This window comes from Crocuta crocuta, unplaced genomic scaffold, assembly GCF_008692635.1.
Source record: "Crocuta crocuta isolate KB4526 unplaced genomic scaffold, BGI_CrCroc_1.0 scaffold334, whole genome shotgun sequence".
In the NCBI taxonomy this organism is placed as follows: Eukaryota; Metazoa; Chordata; class Mammalia; order Carnivora; family Hyaenidae; genus Crocuta; species Crocuta crocuta.
In genome coordinates this window covers 3957084-3975324 of record NW_027533260.1, presented here as the reverse complement: position 1 = coordinate 3975324, position 18241 = coordinate 3957084, and the positions used below count along the sequence as shown (strand labels likewise).

The 18241-nt window shown below is 58.0% G+C and overlaps 1 protein-coding gene across 1 annotated transcript in view; it reads right to left on the bottom strand.

Annotated features, from left to right (window-relative positions):
- Positions 1-4927: 4927 nt before the first annotated feature.
- The window catches only part of ZC3H4 (zinc finger CCCH-type containing 4), a 39461-nt gene continuing 26147 nt past the window's right edge, over positions 4928-18241 (bottom strand). The window contains 4 exon segments of the mRNA XM_077747188.1: positions 4928-7661; positions 8850-9101; positions 12159-12502; positions 12660-12910. Coding sequence (XP_077603314.1) covers positions 6142-7661; positions 8850-9101; positions 12159-12502; positions 12660-12910 — 2367 coding nt within the window. The 3' untranslated portion in view covers positions 4928-6141.

Below are 18241 nucleotides of genomic sequence, written 5' to 3'. Positions count from 1 at the left end.
CAGGAAAAGGACTCTTTTTTTTTTATTTTTTTTTTTAATGTTTTATTTATTTCTAGGAGAGAGAGAGAGAGACAGCGTGAGCAGGGGAGGGTCAGAGAGAGAGGGAGTCACAGACTGAAACAGGCTCCAGGCTCCGAGCTGGCAGTCAGCACAGGGCCCAACGCGGGGCTCGAACCCACGAACGGCGAGATCACGACCTAAGCGAAAGTCGGACGCTTAACCGACTAAGCCACCCAGGCGCCCCAGGAAAAGGACTCTTAAGAGACTTCCAAAAGATTACTGCTAGTAAGGAGTAACTGGCACCCGCATTCCTGGGCACATTTCAGAAAAAAGGAGAAATCTTAGGTCATTAAAACCTTCTCTGACCACATCCCGTGGCAAGACCGGCAAGACCGACATTCAGCATGGGGGCTGAATGGTGGTCCCCCCAAATATATGGCCACATTTGAACCCCCGGAGCAAATTCAGGCAAAGGGTCTTTTCGGATATAATGCCTAATACTGGGTAAGGGCTTCCCTTTTGAGGTGATAGAAATTTTTTGGGACTGGAAAGAGGTGGTGATGGTCATACAATGTTGAGAATGTTCCAAATGCTACCGAATTGTTCATTTTTATTTTTTATTTTTAAAATTTTACTTATTTACTTGAGAGAGAGAGAGGATCCGAAGCAGGCTCAGCGCTGTCAGTGGAGAGCCCCATGTAGGGCTTGAACTCACAAATCGTGAGATCATGACCTGACCCAAAGTTAGACACTTAACCGACTGAGTCACCCAGGTGCTCTGAATTGATCGTTTTTAAAATGGTTATTTTAAAAAACATTAAAAAAAAAGGAAGACAAGGTAAAATGGTTATTTTTATGTTATGTGAATTTCACCTCAGTTACATATATCAATACTAACTATATTAGAAACATACATGTTACAGTATTAAATATATTAGAAACATACAGTTTAGAATGCTCTAGATGTAGATGTAGCAACCGGAACTCTTATTCACTGCTGCTGAGAGCTGAAATTGACAACAGATTTGGAAGAGAGTACTGCCTTTTCTTATAAAACTAAGCATTCACCTGCTCCAGGACCTTGCGATCTCACACTCCTAGGTATTCGTTAAAATTTTTTAATGTTTTATTTATTTTTGAGAGAGAGAGAGACAGAGACAGCGTGAGCAGGGGAGGGTCAGAGAGAGAGGGAGACACAGAATCTGAAGCAGGCTCCAGGCTCTGAGCCAGCCGTCAGCACAGAGCCCGACGCGGGGCTCGAACCCATGAACCGTGAGATCATGACCTGAGCCAAAGTTGGACGCTCAACCGACTGAGCCACCCAGGTGCCCCAACTCCTAGGTATTTATTTACCCAAGAGAAATGAACATCTATGTTCACACCAAGGCTGGACGTAAATGTGTACAGCAGCTGTATCCAGAATAGCCCTCAAATCCCCCAGCAGGTGAGCAAGTACATAGTTGTGGTCCTATCTAGTGGCAAAGTGCATAGCAACCAGAAAAAGGAAGTGCTGATGCATACATCGACATGATTCGAAAGTAATCTAAGAAAAAAAAATCAGAGTAGTGGTTGTCCTTGGGCAGGTAAGGCCAGGGACTGACCGAGAAGGAACATAAAGGAACTTTCTCTCTATTCATAGGGGTTTGAGGCACAGATGGATGCATTTCGCAAAACTCTACGAGTGTGCATATAAGTCCTGTGCATTTCATGGTATGGAAGTTCCACCTTAAAAAAGTTGGGCCTCGGCGGCTCAGTTGGTTAGTGTCTGACTTTGGCTCAGGTCATGATCTCATGGTCCATGAGTTCGAGCCCCGTGTCGGGCTCTGTGCTGACAGCTCACAGGCTGGAGCCTGCTTCGGATTCCATGTCTCCCCCTCTCTCTGACCCTCCCCTGCTCACGCTCTCTCAAAAATAAACATTTAAAAAAAAAAAAAGGACTGTGAATATTGAGCTGTGTTCTGATGTCTACAAATTGTTTTGAAATGCATCCAAATACGATGGATGGATGGAGGGGGACTACGGTAACACCAGTGCAGTGACACGTCCACACCTGCCTAATCTAGGCAGTAAGTGGGGTCAGGTGCCTGAGGGCGGACCTGGCTGGGTTGCAGGTCCTGATGCCCNTCTCTCAAAAATAAACATTTAAAAAAAAAAAAAGGACTGTGAATATTGAGCTGTGTTCTGATGTCTACAAATTGTTTTGAAATGCATCCAAATACGATGGATGGATGGAGGGGGACTACGGTAACACCAGTGCAGTGACACGTCCACACCTGCCTAATCTAGGCAGTAGGTGGGGTCAGGTGCCTGAGAGCGGACTGGCTGGGTTGCAGGTCCTGATGCCCCAGGAATCGTTGAAAGTGGAAGGCTCTCGACATGGCTTTTGGCCTCACTCACCAGCTGGTGCCCCTTCTGTCCTCAGGCTCCGTTTCTTCCTCCAACAGAGACACTCAGGGCTCCCTGCCGGAGGTGTCTTCCGTCCCTGCAGCTCCACCGAGCAGCTCTGCGCAGGGGCCCCGCAGCCTGCGTCCAGAGCCCTGGCCCACAGCTGCCTTTACCCGTTCCCAGCCCACTTCCTCCTCCGCGGCGCCACCTCTGCCCTCCAGAGGGCTGCTCACACACCCTCTCGGACCCCTCGCGGTCAAATCCATTGGCTCCCAGCTCCCTGCTCCGGTTGCTTTGTCATCCCGCTGGGCTTGCCCTAGCCAATCCATTTCCTACACTCATGAGAAAGAAGGTTCTAGGTTCCGGTCTGATGATGCAGTCACTCCCTTACTCGAACACAGATTCTCCAGATTCTTCCCTGCCCGTGTCTGCAGCACCACGTTTGAGGCTCTCCAGGACCTGCCAACCTGACCCAGGGACCCTCGCCCTCCCCCTTGGAGGGCCCTGCCCCGATCAGCAGGTTGCCTTTCAGGAGCCCAGTGCTGCCCACAGGGTCTGGGGTGCTGCGGGTGCGTGCCCACGCCCGACTGCCGGCTGTATGGTCACCGGAACTCCCAAGCCCGTGCCTCCCCCGGCTGACACAGCCCTGCGGTGTCTGCGGGCTCAGACTCAGGAGGCTGGATCTTTGTTAATCTTGACTAAACATGAGACTTCCATTCCCCTCTTCCCAGGGACCAACGCAGGAAGGCGCGCACAATCTGATCCCGGCCGGCCGGGCTGTCCCCCGAGGGACTGCCAGAACTGTTCCCTTGCTCCTGAGAAGGCACCGGAGAATTCCTTCCCTGCTCCCGCACTTGGCTGAGGCGAAGGCCGCCGGGCGCTCTGTGGCCACCTTGCAATCACGAGGGGGGACGGGGGGCGGGGAGGAGCAGCGGTCTGAAAACTGGTAGGCACTTGTGTGAATTTACAACTCACTCCGGAGCTGACCAACCCGGAACTGTCCTGCTGACCTTACAGAAATGCCGGACTCCTGGCTGCCGATGCAGCGGAGCTGGGAGTTTTGAGTTGCAGGTGAAATCAACCTTGCTCAGTAATGGATGAAATGGAAGAAATTCAAAGACTGCAGCCCGAGGCTGTGGCAGGAACTCAGAGCTTACAGGCCTAAACTGGCAACCAGTGGAAGGGCACCGCCCTCCTGACCTGTCACCTCCCAAAACCATGGCAGTGGGCTGGGGGTGGGGGGAGGGGAACAGGTGTCTGAGGACCCGGACACATTCCGTCTGTAGTGATAGGTCAGGCAAATCGCTAAGGAAAGCAGAGGCTATTTGGAGGCCCTGATCCCATGAGGTCACCGCGAGTGTCCCCCGGGGGGCCGGCCACCACAAGAACCCATCCAGGTTTTCTCGCTCCCCGGGCGACGGATGGAGGGGGCGGCACAGAGAGGCGAGACCGCAGGGCTTTTAAAATAACTGCATCCTTTAATGGCAGTAATACAATTATTGGATTAAGAGACCAGAGGAGAAAGGGCAGGTGACATTTCTGGAAGACAGATAAGGAGTACAAAAAGGGAGCTGGGACAGTCATGCGATGATCATTGTAAAAATACAGTACGTTATATACATATTTGCACCATCAACTTTCAACTCTGAAGTAGTATTTACACTTTTGTTACAATCCTGGTTAGAGAACATTTTGTTTTTAAAAGCTTGGCCTGATGGCAAATGAAAATTTCGGGGGGAATTCATAGTCCCGTGAGGTTCTTAGGCTGAATATTCCTAGAGGAGGCTTCCAGCTTCTATTTCATCCACAGATTTCGGTTTTAAAAAAGTATTTAATTCTGCTTGCTTTTACAAAAGAAAATTCTCAAAGGAGGGAGAGCGAGCGAGGGAGGAAAAAAACAAAAACCCCACAGCCACACTGTGTATCTTTACTCATTTTACAAACACCAAGCCAGGGCGGTAGCCCTTTGCTTCAAGGCTAACACTGGTGGCTGAAGAAAAATCTCACTAATGATTGTTTAGAAACCACAAAACAAAAAAGACAGAGACAAACCAAACCAACCTGATCTCGGCGCACTGACCCTGTGGGCCGCCTCTTCCCGCCCGTGCTCCTGGCCCCAAACGACAACGGGTTTTTCTTCGGGGGAGAGGGGTTTGGTACGGGAGCCGCATTCACCCCCTGTCCCGAGAAGAGGGGAGGGGAACCCTCTGGCTGGATCCCCAGGTTTCCTCACCACCAGCAAGGAAGAGCCGGCGGCCTGTGGCAGCGCAGCTGGGGTGGCGGGACACAGCAAAGCAAGAGGTGGCCGGCACGTGCCTATGCGTGCGTAGGCAGGACCCCGGAGCCACGGACTGGCCTCCAGGTCACACCACAGGGTGAGCCTTCCCTGGAGCTCTGGGGGCGGGGCTGGACCTCAGCCAGCGTCCTGGGGCAGGTGTCTCTGCTCCCATCCCGGCTCGGCCGGAGGGCAGGAGGGGAGGCAGGCTTCCGGTTCCACGGCCTCCCCTCCGAGCAGGGGGGCTGCTGGTCCTCTCCNCTAGTCCCCTGCCCTTTTCTCAAGCCCCCAAATCCAGCACCGTGACACACCTCGGAACCTGGGCCTGTTAGCTGGGAAGAAAAGCAAACACCCCAAAACCACGGGTCCTACATCAGACACGGTGGGAGGAGGTTCAAAGCAAGCGGAGAACAGAAACACTTGGCCAAGAACCCCCGGGCTCCTGTCGGGAGCCTGGCGGAGCGGCCATGCCACGGATCCTTGAGCTGTCCCCAGAGGGGCTGGCGCCGGCACACTGGGTGCTCTGGCCTTGGAGGCCCAGGAAAGACCCGGCCTGAGGGGAGGACGGCGTGGCCGCAACGGGGCGAGACGGGAGCTAATACTGACGGAAAACACGGGCCTGCGGGCGCTGCCTCCTGGAGGCAGCTTTCGGGGGGTGCCGCCCCACACCAGCCCTGCCACCTCCAGGTCCGTCTCTCACCCTGGAGTCTCCTGATGCGGGCGGAGGGCACGGGTCTGAGGACGAACTCCAGACGGAGGGCAGCAGGGAGGCCGCTGTGCGAATCCACGGGAGGCGGGAGCGGAAACGGTGTGCCTCTCCCAGCCCGGACAGCTTCCCAGGGCTCTCTGCCTTTCTTTCCAATTCTTGCCTTCCTTGGGCCCCTGAAGCAGGGCACCAGGGCCGGCCCACTGCAGAGGGGATGGGGTTCTAGAAAGGCCTGGACCCGCCTCGACGCAGGGTCTGCCCACGGTCTCGGCTGCTTCTCTGCACGCTCATACGGGGCAAGCAAAGTCCAGTGCCTTCTGACACCTACTGTTCCCTTTGTCCTTGGGTGGGGGCAGGGGGAGGGGCCCAGCTTTGCCCCAAAAACCCACTGGACCCCCAGCCCACCAGACTGGGGCTCTGGCCTTCAGAGAGTCCCTGATAACTGAGCCTGGAGCCGAGGCCCTGGGGGCTGGGGACTGCTCACGTGCACAAGGGTTTCTTTGGCGGGAGCCTGGGAGCCCCGCAGCACTGACCGGAACTGACTGAAAATGGTTATATACAATTTATATGTTGCAAAGAAAGTACTATTAAAAGAGAAAGAGGGAGAGAGAGAGGAAGAGAAGAGAGGAGAGAGAAGAGGAGGGAGAGAAAAAAAGGGGGGGGAAGAAAAACCACCCAGAGCCCCCCTCCCCCCAAGTTCCCAACTCTGGCTGCTACCCTTAAATATTGCCCTGGGAAGGGTGGGGTGCGGGGAGTGCTCGACTCCAGCTTAACACTACTGGCAAAAGGGGGAGGCAGTGGGGTCAAAGCCTTTAAAAACATCTTTCAGGGACCCCGCGTCCTGCTCGCCCTCGCGGGCTGGGCTGTTGCCAGCAAATGGGCTTCCAGAGCCCGTCTTGGGCGTCTGTTTCACAGTCCCAAAGAGGGTGGGCACCGGCAGGTTGTGCACGCCAGGCTGGGGTGGGGCGCCCTCTGGTGGCGGGGCGCCCGGCGTGGTGGCAGGGGCCGCCGCGGCCTTGGGCCGGGGCCGGTTGTAACTGTTGTATCGGTCTGTGGCCGTGGCAGTGGCCCCGTCGGCAGCAGGCTTCCCGGACTCCGGCTGTTCCAGGGCGGACTTGCGGACGAACGGGGGCTCCTTGGCCTTGGTGGCTGAGCTCTTGCCGTTGCCCTCCGGGCCCTTGGGCTGGGCGCTCGCGTCGGCGGCCGGCTCTGCGGTCTTGCCCCCGGCGCTGGGAGTCCTGGGGTCGTAGAGGCTGATGCCGCTCAGCACGCTGCTCCCGCTGCTCCCGCCGCCCTGACCCAGCCCGCCGGCAGCCAGCACGCGGGGGTCGTAGGGGGCGGTGGCCGGGGGCGAGGACTCCCCGCTGGGGCTTGCGGCCGGAGAGGCCACTTCGGTGGAGCCAGGCTTGGCGGCCCGGGAGGCAGCAGCGGGGTCTGCTGGTTTCTGGAGTCGAGGGTCGGTGGGTGCCTTCCGCACCCGGGGGTCACTAGGCTTGTCGCCGGAGCCGGGGGCCGCCGAGGGACCAGTGGCATTGACAGTCTTAAGGATGCGAGAGAGGAGTTCAAAGTCGGGCAGGTTGGAGCCGGCAGCGCCAGGGTCTGTGGAGGCACCGGGACGCTGCCGGGGGTTGGCAGGCCCCGGGGGAGCGCCGCGGTGCAGCCTAGGGTCCAGGGCGGGCATGGACTGCAGGGCCGCGGGGACGGGTGGCACCGCATCCTGCTTGGGGATGGGCAGGGGGATCAGGTCCTCGGGGTTCCAGAGCACAGTGCGGGCGAAGCTCGGCTTGCTCAGGGTCACATCCTTCTTGATGTGGCTGAACTGCTGCAGCTGTGACCGCGGGTCCCGCAGCGGGGGCCCAGGGAGCGGCTCCAGGGGGATGGTCATGGCCTTCTCCCGCAGGGCCCGCTCCCCCTCCTCCTCTTCTGCAGGGGGTGCTCCAGACCCCTTGGAGCCGCTGGGGCCTGCGGGGCTGGAATGCAGGCCGCCTTCAGGCTTTGGGGCGGGCAGGGAGCGAGCCAGCCGGGGGTCGGAGGGCCCTGTGTCTCCTGGGCCAGACCCGCTGGAAGGTTCAGCGTGGCGGGTGAGTCTGGGGTCCCGGCTGAGGCGAGGGTCGGCCAGCCGGCCTCCTGTGGGGTGTCCTTTCTGGAGACGGGGGTCCCCCAGCCCGCTGTTGCTCAGGTCCCCGACGGAAGCCTGGGGCCTGCTGGATGTCTGCTGTCTCAGGGTCTTCAGGATGGAGGTGACACTGTTTCCGCCCTCATCCTCGTCACTGGAGTACCAGTTTCCGGTGTCACCTGAGCAAGAACAGAGGCGCAGGGGGGAGATGAGCGCCCCCGCCCCCACCCCCGGCCCGCAGAGCCCACAGCAGCCCGCTGGGAGGGTGGTTCCCTGGCTTCTCCCTCTCAGAACCCTGGCTTCTCCTTGCCTAAGAAGCCCTCCCCGCGCGGGTTGCTGTCAACAGCCACGAAACTCAGGTAGGCTGAGTGCCGTGCCTGGCAGGTCACTGGCTACTGTTTCTGGATTTTTCCCCACATGCTCTACTTTATGAACTCTCAAGACCACCCCAGGAGGCAGCGTTACTATCGTGCCCTTTTGACAGATGAGAAAGCAGAGGCACGCACAGCGCCTTGAGATCGGTGGCAGAGCAGGGACTGAGCTCAGGGCCCTCGTCGTCCTCACGCTCATCTGCCGCGGGCCCGGGTCCCAGCATGGCAGGCCCTGCTCTGGGCGCCCGGGAGCAGCGAGCACTGACCCCGCTCTCTCCACACCCGGGGCTCACAGACACTGGCCCCCAGGCCCCTGGGGGCGTTACCATGTCCCGGCGACGGGCAGTCACCGGCTGGTAAGAGACGGGGCCAGGTGGGCAGACTCACAAACTGGCCGAAGTCCAACCTTCTAGGCAGGGGACACTGGAGCCCCCAAGGCAGGGGGTGGTCCCCTCTCCCCACTGTCCCCACGTGCTCCCGGGCCCCAGCAACTGGCTCTAGACACCATTTGTCTGCCCCATTTCCTCCTGGGCTGGATGCCATCAGATCTGCTGGGTGGCACCGAGTGGCCTGGCAGCTGTGATGTGCTTATGACTGGTTTATGGCAGCAAGTGGCTGTCGTCTGCTGACTTCCTGCGAGCACGGGCTAGGGAAGGGAGGGCTGTGGCACCTCTTCTCAGCCCCCTCTCTAAGGGCTCAGAAGGGACATCCTGTGGCTGCTGCCTGCTCCAGGGACCAGCCCACCTCCCCCTTTGATGGCATCAGGGTCTCTCGACCCCCATGACACCAAAGGGCAGCTCTGACTTCCAATTTTCTCAGGGGCGGGCCACGCAGCAGCTCCACCCTGGCTTCGCGGCCCCGGGCAGGGGTCCTCTCTGGCCACGAGCTCCTTTCCGACACAAACCCCACTAGGCCTCGCCCACCTCTCCACTGCACGAGTGGGCCGGGGGGGCGTGCGCCGGTCAGGGGAGGCCCCTGCCCCGGGGGGACACATGCCTTCCTCATTCTCCCGGTCCTGCTTGCTGCTCTCAGCCAGCCTCCTCGCTCTCTCCTCCTCCTCCTGCTGCTTCTGCTGGATCCTCAGGTACAGGGCCCTCTGGGCTGAGGGCAGGAAGTCGGGGACACCGGCGCCCGGCTTCGGCCGGCCTGGGGGCCCTCCCTCAGGGAAGCTGTCGGGCTCCAGAGGGTGCTCGGGGAAGAGGTGCTCCCCAGGCTCCCCCGGCAGCTCTTCGTAGTGCCCGTAGTCCTCTGTGGCAGGGAAGAACCGAGGGTTCGTGTCGGGAAGGGCCTCGCGGCACCAGCTCCAACCCACCTGTGCGCCCTTAACTGGAGAGCCTCCCCCAGATGGCGATGAGTGACAATGTGTGGCCCGTCCCTTCCTACCCTCCCCAGGACGGTCCCCACAGAAGGCCTGACAGCAGGGAACGGAGCAGCCAACGGGGGTATATCCCCAGCCAGGATGCAACCGCTGAAAATGGGGTTCACAGCACGATTTAGGGGTGTGGGCGGGCAAATGCTCATGAAGTGAAAACAGGACGGAACGTCATACAGATGTTGGTAAAACGCAACGAAAAGGTTTTGCAGACAGACAGAAAATGGTCCTCTGGGAACGAGATTCGGGAGAGCGGGGCCGAAGGCTCTTTCCCTTTTGACCCCACATACTTCTGATCTGCTCTAATTACCGGTGAAAGGCATTCAGTTGATGAGTTTTTTCTTGCTTTTTTTTTTTTTTTTAAGTTTTACTCATTTAAGAATGCTCTACCCGCAACGTGAGGCTTGAACTCACAGTTCTGAGATCAAGAATCACATGCTCTAGTGACTACGTGAGCCACACGACCCCTTTTTACGGGTTCTTTGTAATAATCAGAGAAGAAAACCATTGCATCTCATAGTGAGCTCATAATATGAGCTCAGCCACAGTGACTGAAGACTTGTAAATGGAAGGAAAGAACCGAAATGGTGTGACAGCCACGTGTCAATCCAGAGGCTCCGGGCAATTCCTCCTCCCTCGCTCCCCTGCCAGGTCCTGAGCTCTGCAAACACTCACGAGTGTGCTGTGCGATTNCGCTCAGCAGGCAGCCGGCTCAGCGCTGGGACAGATCCTTCCCCCCCTGCTGCCCTCCTCTGCCAGCGGTTCTGAGACTCTTCCGTCACCTGTTTGCTCTCAGTCTTCCGGGACGAGCTGCGGGCAGAGCCCCCGGAGGGGGGGGGGGCGGGGGGGGTGGGGGGTGGGGGCGTCTCTCCCACACGGCATCTAGAAAGCACAAGGCTTAAGAGTCTGCCTTCACTCCTGAAGGGCAGGCAGGGGCCTGCCGCATGTGGAGTGTGTGTGTGTGTGTGTGTGTGTGTGTGTGTGTTTGTGGACAGAAAATGTTTAGTCAGTGCCGCCCCACTTATAGAATGTTCTGCAATGAGATGTTCCATATCTGCACGGTGTGACCAGGCTACCACCACCCTCCATGGGGCTACTGAGCGTCTGAAATGTGGCCGGGGCTACCAGAAGGATAATCTGTAACTTAATATAAACTAAACTCAAGGTAAAACGACTTGTAAATATCTCGCACACAAAGCACGTAAAGGAACAAGTGAAAGGCCACCCTCTTCTAGCCCTGAACTTCATGGGCGAGCCTGCGTGGGGCAGGAGCCGAGCGCAGAGCCAGGCATGCGCAGTGAACACTCCCAGTCGCCCGGCACGGCACGTATGGCTAAGGGCAAGTTTCTCGTCGGCCGCAAAACCGTGAATGCAGGGAACTTCGCTGAGCAGTGCGCTTTCAGTTTCCTGAGACGGGAATTAGGGCGGATCACTCTAGAGGCACCTACTGTGATCCAGACTTGGTTTTCCTCTGCACCCTGGCCTCCTCCTGTGCGCGTTCTACATGTTTACGAAAGAAACGGGGGCGAACCCCAGCACCCCGTCACACAGCTTGCTGGTCTCCCTTGAGAACAGATCACTTGCGCTTCCAAAACCCCTGCTCCTTGCGGCAAACACACTGCTTGGCGGCTCCGACCACCACCCAGATGCCAGCTCATGCTGACCTCCAGCCTGCTTGTGCCCCGGACACCCTCAGTGTCCGCACCACACGCTGTCAAACGGGTGTCAAGTGCTTAGCAGGGCGGCTGAAGCGAAGTGCTCTGCGCCTGCATCGCGGCTCCCTCCAGCAGGATGCCCCGGCATCAGGGATGGTGTGGGCACACTCAGGTGCCACTGCCCCGAGGCCGGCGTCCCCATCTGCTTCTTCCTGCCTGATCACGTGCGCACAAGGAGGAACGCGGCCCCGGGGCTCTACCTCCAAACCCGCCACTTCCTGCCCCGTTACGGCCAGCTCTGCCCAGGACGACGCCACAGCGTTCCAGAAGCTTCCCTGATTCCACTCCGACCCCTACTATCCACCCCCCTCGAATGCCTCTGCCTATACCTTGCCATTCTCCCAACAAGGCCACCTCACCCGGGCTGTCGGAGTCCCCGTGCTGGGGCTTCTGTCCTGTCCTCCCTTCCCAAACTACATGGCTGCCCTCGTTTGTCTCTGGCCCCCCGGCCTCCTCCCCTGCACACTCTGACACAGTCCCTTCTCAAAGAGGCCTCTGCTGGCCGTCCCCACGCGGCACACCGCTCCCAGCCGGCTGCTGCCCTGACCGTCTGCCACAAGCTCTCCGTTTGACTTTTTCGAGAAGCAATCTCTGCCGAAACGAGCGTATGCGTTTGTTTACATGTCTCCTGCCTGCTTCCCTGAGCCAAACACAGCTGAGGCAAGGCCACGGCTGCCCTGCTCGCTCCGACCCTGGGCCTGGCAGTGCAGCCGGCACCGGCAGCAGTGGGCACACCCCACCTTTCGGAGGTGCACGCGATTTCCCAAAGGCCGCAGCAGCACCCTGCCCGACGCCTGAGCGGTAACCAGTACACCCTCTCATTTCAGGGAGGAAGAAAGGAAGATGGAAGGAAGACGGGCAGTTGACAGAACACCAGCAGCTCTGAGCTAAAAACTGTCCGGAAGGAGGCCACACGGGGGAAGATGCTTGGGCCTCAAAGTCCAATGCCACCCTGCACCCGCCCCTTGGACTTCCAGGCACAGCAAGTAACATTTGTAAAAATCATGAAAACCAGACTGACAATGTCACAGGACTCCCTTCAACCTCAATGGGGCGGTGAATCCTGTCACTGAAAACGTTCAACTGCTCATGGGACAGAGATGGAGTTGGGGTCATGCTTCCAGAGACTCGGACGGAGGAGAAAACCCAGGTCTTCCCGACCACACAGCCCCATGCGAACCGCACGGCCCCCCAGTCCCCACGCCGGGCCCCGCGTACCTGCGTCCCCGAGGAGTCCGGGCTCCATCTCCATGCCCTCCTGCTGCTGGTAAAAGTTCTCATAGAAGTTCTGAGATGGCGGGATGGGGGGCATCATTCCAGAGTGGGGGGAGTCTCCAGGCCCATAGGGCATCATTGGGGGGCCACCGGGTCCCATGGGGGGGCCAGGGTTCATGCCGGGGCCCATCGGCATGTCGGGGTGCATGTCCGGGTGCATGTCGGGGTGCATGTCGGGATGCATGTCCGGGTGCATGTCGGGATGCATCGGGCCCCCCATTGGCCCCGGGGGGCCCATGTTGGGCCCGGGGCCCATCGGCCCTGGAGGTCCTCCGGGTCCAGGGAACCTAGGAGAAAGAAAGTGCACCTGTGAGAGGGGCTGAGCGCACGCCTGGTGGCCACGCCCTCAAGGAGACACGGTGGTGAGAGTGCGGTTGGTCACAGAGGAGACTGGCTGAGGCCAGACCAGCACCACCGGCCGGACTCTGGGGGCCCGGCACTCACCTCACGCCCAGCTTCTCGGCCAGCTGTCCTGTGGGCCGCACCACGATCTCAAACAAGGAGGGAATCTTCTTGTTGTACATGTCTTGCTGCTGCTGCAGCTGCTGCGGGGACAGTGGCTCGTGCACCGGCATGGGCATCTGGGGGGGCCCAGGCGGCGGAGGGGNAAGGGGGGGGGACCGGGAGGGGGCAGGGACCAGCCGCCCGAGCAAGGAGGAGAATTCTAAACACAAGGACCCTGCGGCCCTCGTGGCCTAAGGCACAGAAGTCATCATCCCACACCACTGCTGCCTCTGCTCTGTGACCGGGTGGGGGGCAGACACTCCTGTTTGTGCCGAGACACCTGTTCCCCCCCTTTAAACTGTACAATTCAATGGCGTTAAGTAGTCATGAGAATGTACGACCATCACCTCTGTCTAGTTCTGGAATTTCCCACCACCCCAAAAGGAGGCCCCATACCTAGTAGCAGTCACTCCCCTCCCCCCTCATCGGGGCCCCGGCAACCACTAATCTGTTGTCCATGTCTACGATCTGCTTGTTCTGGACAGTTCACTAAATCATATGCTGCGGGGCTCTCTCACTCAACACGTTTGCCAGGTTCGGGGCGCCTGGGTGGCTCAGCTGGTTAAGCATCCGATTTGAGCTCAGGTCATGATCTCATGGTTTAGGAGTTCGAGCCCCACATCGGACTCACTGCCGTCAGCACAGAGCCCACTTTGGACCCTCTGTTCAACCCCCAGCCCCTCCCCTGCTTGTGCTCTCTCAAAAATAAATAAAACGTTAAAAAAAAGTCTCCCACGATTATCCAAGTCGGAGCACCTATCACCTACTTCACAGCTAATATCCCAGAGTCCTGTGCCCAATGTGCTTTCTGCCGAGCCACACCCTTTCCTTGTGGGATTCAGGAATTTTGGCACATACCAGGCGGATGTGCCAACCTGGGCACGGAGTCCCTTGCGCATCCCTGGTATAGAACATTCCAGTGCTGTCACAAGCGAAGGGGTTAGGCACGGCCCTGGTGACTCCACGGGGCAAGGACTCTTGGAAGCTGGTACCTGCTTTCTCCAGCCTCTGCCCACTACGGCTGTGCGCCTGGTCCTGGGAGCCCCCACCCCCCGCAAGTAAACCACTGAGCCTGGGTCACCCTAGGGACCTCAGCGCAGACGTCTTAGTGGATCCTAACATGGGGTTCAGAGATGTTCCAGCGTCTAGCCTCCTGGCACCAGCACCACTCAAGACGGCCGCTCTGCGACCCCCCCGCCCCAGCGATGGCAGGAGTATGGGTGGTGGAAGCAGGCCCCCCTGCGCACTAGGCCGGTCTCCACTCCTCTTTCCACTCCCTGTCAGGAACAGTGCCTGCACCCGGGACAGCAGAGGCCGAAAGGAACGTGGCTTTGAGGATGCTGAATACCCGAACCACCGATCAACGGAAAACATGTGTCCCTTAGAGCCCTGCTACCCAAGGCGTGGTCTGCGCGTGAGCCAGCAGCACAGGGGGGCCTGCTGAACCGAAACCACATGGTAACAGGTGCGTGCGGTGGTGTGGGCAATACCGCCCCGAACCAGCAGTGCCCTGCAGCCCTGCTCCCGAGGGGCGGCAAGGCAGGCCCTGGCCCTGCACGCCTCACCGCCCGACATCCTGTTCACCTCCTGCCAGCGCACGGGGCCCCGGGACCCTCTGCTTCCTGCACGGAGCACGCGGCTGCAGCCTGAGCTGTGTCCCTCGCTCAGCACACGCCTCCCCTCTTTACTTCCTACAACTCACCTAGAGGCCGGCATGCGGTCACCTCACCGAACCTCCCATGAATGACAGTCTGTCGCAGAGCCTCTGGGCTCCTTGCACGTTCCCTCCGCTGCCCCGTCCTGGTACATAATCAGGCTCTGCCCAATGATCAGATCCCGTCTCCTCGCCACCGCGTCCCCAGAACGGTGCCTGGCAGAAACCAGGCACGGGCACGCATTTGTTGAATAAATAAGCAAGGAAACCAGACAAATGCATCTCCCCCTGCATTCCCTGGGCTCCAGAGAATGGCTGGCTAACGTCAGGACGGGAGAATGGGAGCGGTGAGGCATGGAGGGGCGGGGTATGAAAGAGTTACGGCTTTGGCAGGCCTGCCCACGCTGTCTGAAGTTCCTCTCCAGCGGGCTTACCCGCACACCGCCTTCGCCCCCCTCGCCATGACCCCAAAGCCCTGCCCACCCCCATGCCTCCAGCGAGTGCCAGCAGGAGCTGGGAGACCCCCTCTATCTGGAGAGCGGCAGGTGATCAGCTCCACCCTGTCACGCTTTATTCCATGTGCCGTCTCCACCACCAGCCACAAGCGTGGTTCTGTGAATGACGGACCCTCTGCTTCCTGAACCTGGAGCTCAGGATCTGGGGTTTCACTCCCACACCCTGTTCCCAAGCTCCTGCCTGGACCTCCCAAGTAGCTCACCTGCTCCCCATCCTGGGCCCTGCCGCCACCGGCCAGGACTCTGCCCCAGCCTCCTATCTGGTCTCTGGTCTCCCTGCCGCCAGCCGCAGCACACCGACCTGGCACACGCCAATCACAAGGCCAGACCCAACAGCGGCACTCGATGCCCTCAGGCAGAAGGCAGAGCCTAACGAGGCCATACCCCATTAACCAGGAACGACCTTGACCACAGCTTCCTCCCCTCCTGTGAACACCGGGGCAAGCTCTGGCCACCAAAAAGGGCCACCCTCCCTTGGCCTCCTGAGCTAACACCCAGATGCCTGTCGTTCCCTCCTCGCAAGCGCTGCCTCCTCTGCCCTACGGCCGCTCTTCCTTTGGGTCGCCTCCTGCCACCAGCCCCTGATGGCCTTGGAGACCAGACATGCCTGTCGCGCACGCTGCTCTGTACCACGTAGCAGTCAGGAACACCTGGCCGGTGGCCCTTCCTCCATCAGACCATCAGCTCTGGGGAGCGAGGCTGTGGTGACGTCCTCACTGGGTCTGCCTGCACCGGCCCAGCACTGCGCACGCGTGGGAACTCATAGGTTCACGATTCGTGGAAGGAACTGGAGCTCTCGGGAAGGGCACTGTTGCCGCCCCCTGGCGAGCGGGCCTCCTCCTGAGCTCAGACCTCCCGGGGCACTGCCCGCACTCGGGACCATCAGCTACTTGGCCACCATCTCTGGCCCCACACTGGGCGGAGTCATACGTCCCAGCCTACTGGCTAGCTGGAGGACACCACCCCCCAAAAGAATGGATCTTGACGGAGGCCAAGAGTTCCCAGAAGTCCAAGCAACCTCTTAGCAGCAAAGGGCAGTCAGGCCCGCAGATACACAAAGGTATGTGAGCCAAGGCTCATCAAGGCAAAGAAATCAGCTCGTGACCGTCGGCTAGAAAATCCTGTTTCTGCCCCGTGCTGGAAACCATCCAAATCTTCGGTTGATAACTAGACAAACTTAATTAAGATCATGCACACAACGGAATCCTAGTCCACAATAAACAGCAATGAACTACCCTCAACAACTATTTTCATCAATTGCACTATGCCCGGTGGAAAAAAGCACATTCAGGAGATTATGAACACACATACGTGCATTTGAAAGCTATATGCTGGATACACGTATTCATAGAACATTCTTGAGAACACAAGCTACAGGAACAGAAAACAGACTGGAGAATGGGGAGACACTGATTCTATATGGACACAGAGTTTGGGGGCAATGGAGGGCTGAATTTCCTCAATCTACATTTTGGGGTGGCTACGTGACTCTGTGTTTATAGGAACTCATAAAACTTTATACCAAACAGGAGAAATTTTACTGGCTACAAACCATACCTCGCCAAACCTAACTAAAAAAACAAAGCATGAAAAAGGACGTAAGGGTGAGAATCAAAACATGAGCAACTTACCCTTGAATGGTTAAAAAAAAAAACAAAAAAAGACAAATGTGGGGAAATAGAGCTGAGGGAAGGAAGAAATGAAAAGAACCCAGACATTTCAGAGGAGGCTGGCCAAGGCCCAGGCATCAATGGCACCACAGCCTGGACCCCAGGGCTGCCCAGACGCTCCAAGGCCCAGCCCTGGCCGATAAGGTGCAACTCCGTTTGGGCCAGAAGGAATGGCTGACCCAATGACTTCATCAGGGTTAACCTCGGTCTTTCTGAAAATGCATCCTAAGTTTTACTTTCTGACCACCCAAATCTGATTCTAGAATGGTTTTCCCACCATCTTTTCTTTTAAAGTTTATTTTCAAAGAAACAGAGAAAGCACGAATGGGGGAGGGGCAGAGATAGGGGGAGAGAGAAAGAGAACACCAAGCAGGCTCCACACTGTCAGCACAGAGCCCCACGTGGGATTTGATCCCACGAACCGTCGAGACCATGATCTGAACTGAAATCAGGAGTTGGAAGCTCAACTGACTGAGCCACCCAGGCACCTGTCAACACTCAATTTTAACCTACTGAGAGTTAGTTTTTAGATCAGGGAGGATGCTGATGCTTTCAAAAGGTTTGTAACCGGAAGCCAAAATGTACCATCTTGGTTTGCTTTGGGTTTTTACCAGGGTGTTTAGAGCTGTGCGAGGCAGAGGTCACTGGCCATATGTGGGTACAGAGGCCTCAACTGCAGCTGGTGCAAACAGAGGGGGCTCTAAGCGGAAGATAAGCACCAGATTCCAAAGAAACGGTGGCAGCAAGAACAATAAGACAAAACGTCTCAAGTTCTTCATTATCACTTGCTGAAGCAGTATTGTGAACACAGACACACCAAGTCACTTAAGCCAAACTGTTTGAAGTTAACTTTTGTAGGTTTCCTTGCACTTCAATGTAGCTTCTAAACACCACGAAAAGACGCCTGGCGGAGTTCCTACTTGGGCAGCGCTGGCTGAGGGCGCCGGCTCTGAGCCTCCAGCAGGGGGCAGGCGTCGGTAAGTGACTGTTCAGTCCTTCCTGTGAGCCAGGAAGCTGCTGCCTTCCCCACCCCCTACCCCGTCAGGGAAACATGCGCTCCGCTCCTTACAAGACCCTACTCCTGGGATCCCGGGTTTCCCAAGGGGTCTGGTGAGGGTAGACTGTTCCCACTGCACCGCCCGGGGGGAGCGGGCACTCCTGCTCGGGCTGCCCTCACCCTTGACCCCCGAGGCAGACCTGGACCCCACCAGAAATCGGGCGGGCACTGACAGGCTCCTGAAGCTGCCTCATGTGCTGCTCAGACTCGACCCTTTCCAGCCTCCAAAACCGGCCAGTGCTCTCAAACCTGTTGTGAACTAGAAGGCACCGGAGCCAACACCAGCCCGGGTCCTCCCTCACCCGGTCCCTCTCTGTGCATTAGGAAGCCAAGGACGGGAACCTGGAGCCCCCAGAGGCCTCCCGACTCACCGGGGAGGACAACAGATACTCGCATGGGTCCCCCACACGGCCCGGCTGACACCGCCGGGGAGAAGCTGCTCTCTCCCGAGAACCTCCAATTACCCTGCAGTTTGCTGAACAGAATCCTTCAGCCCTGGGAGGAAACATCTGACGTTTCCATCAAAATACAACCCACCCAAGTCTCACTCTCCTCCTTGTACGTCATGGGCTCTCTAAAAGATGCCTAAGCAACGCAAGATGTGTTTGCAAGCAACATTCCTTGCA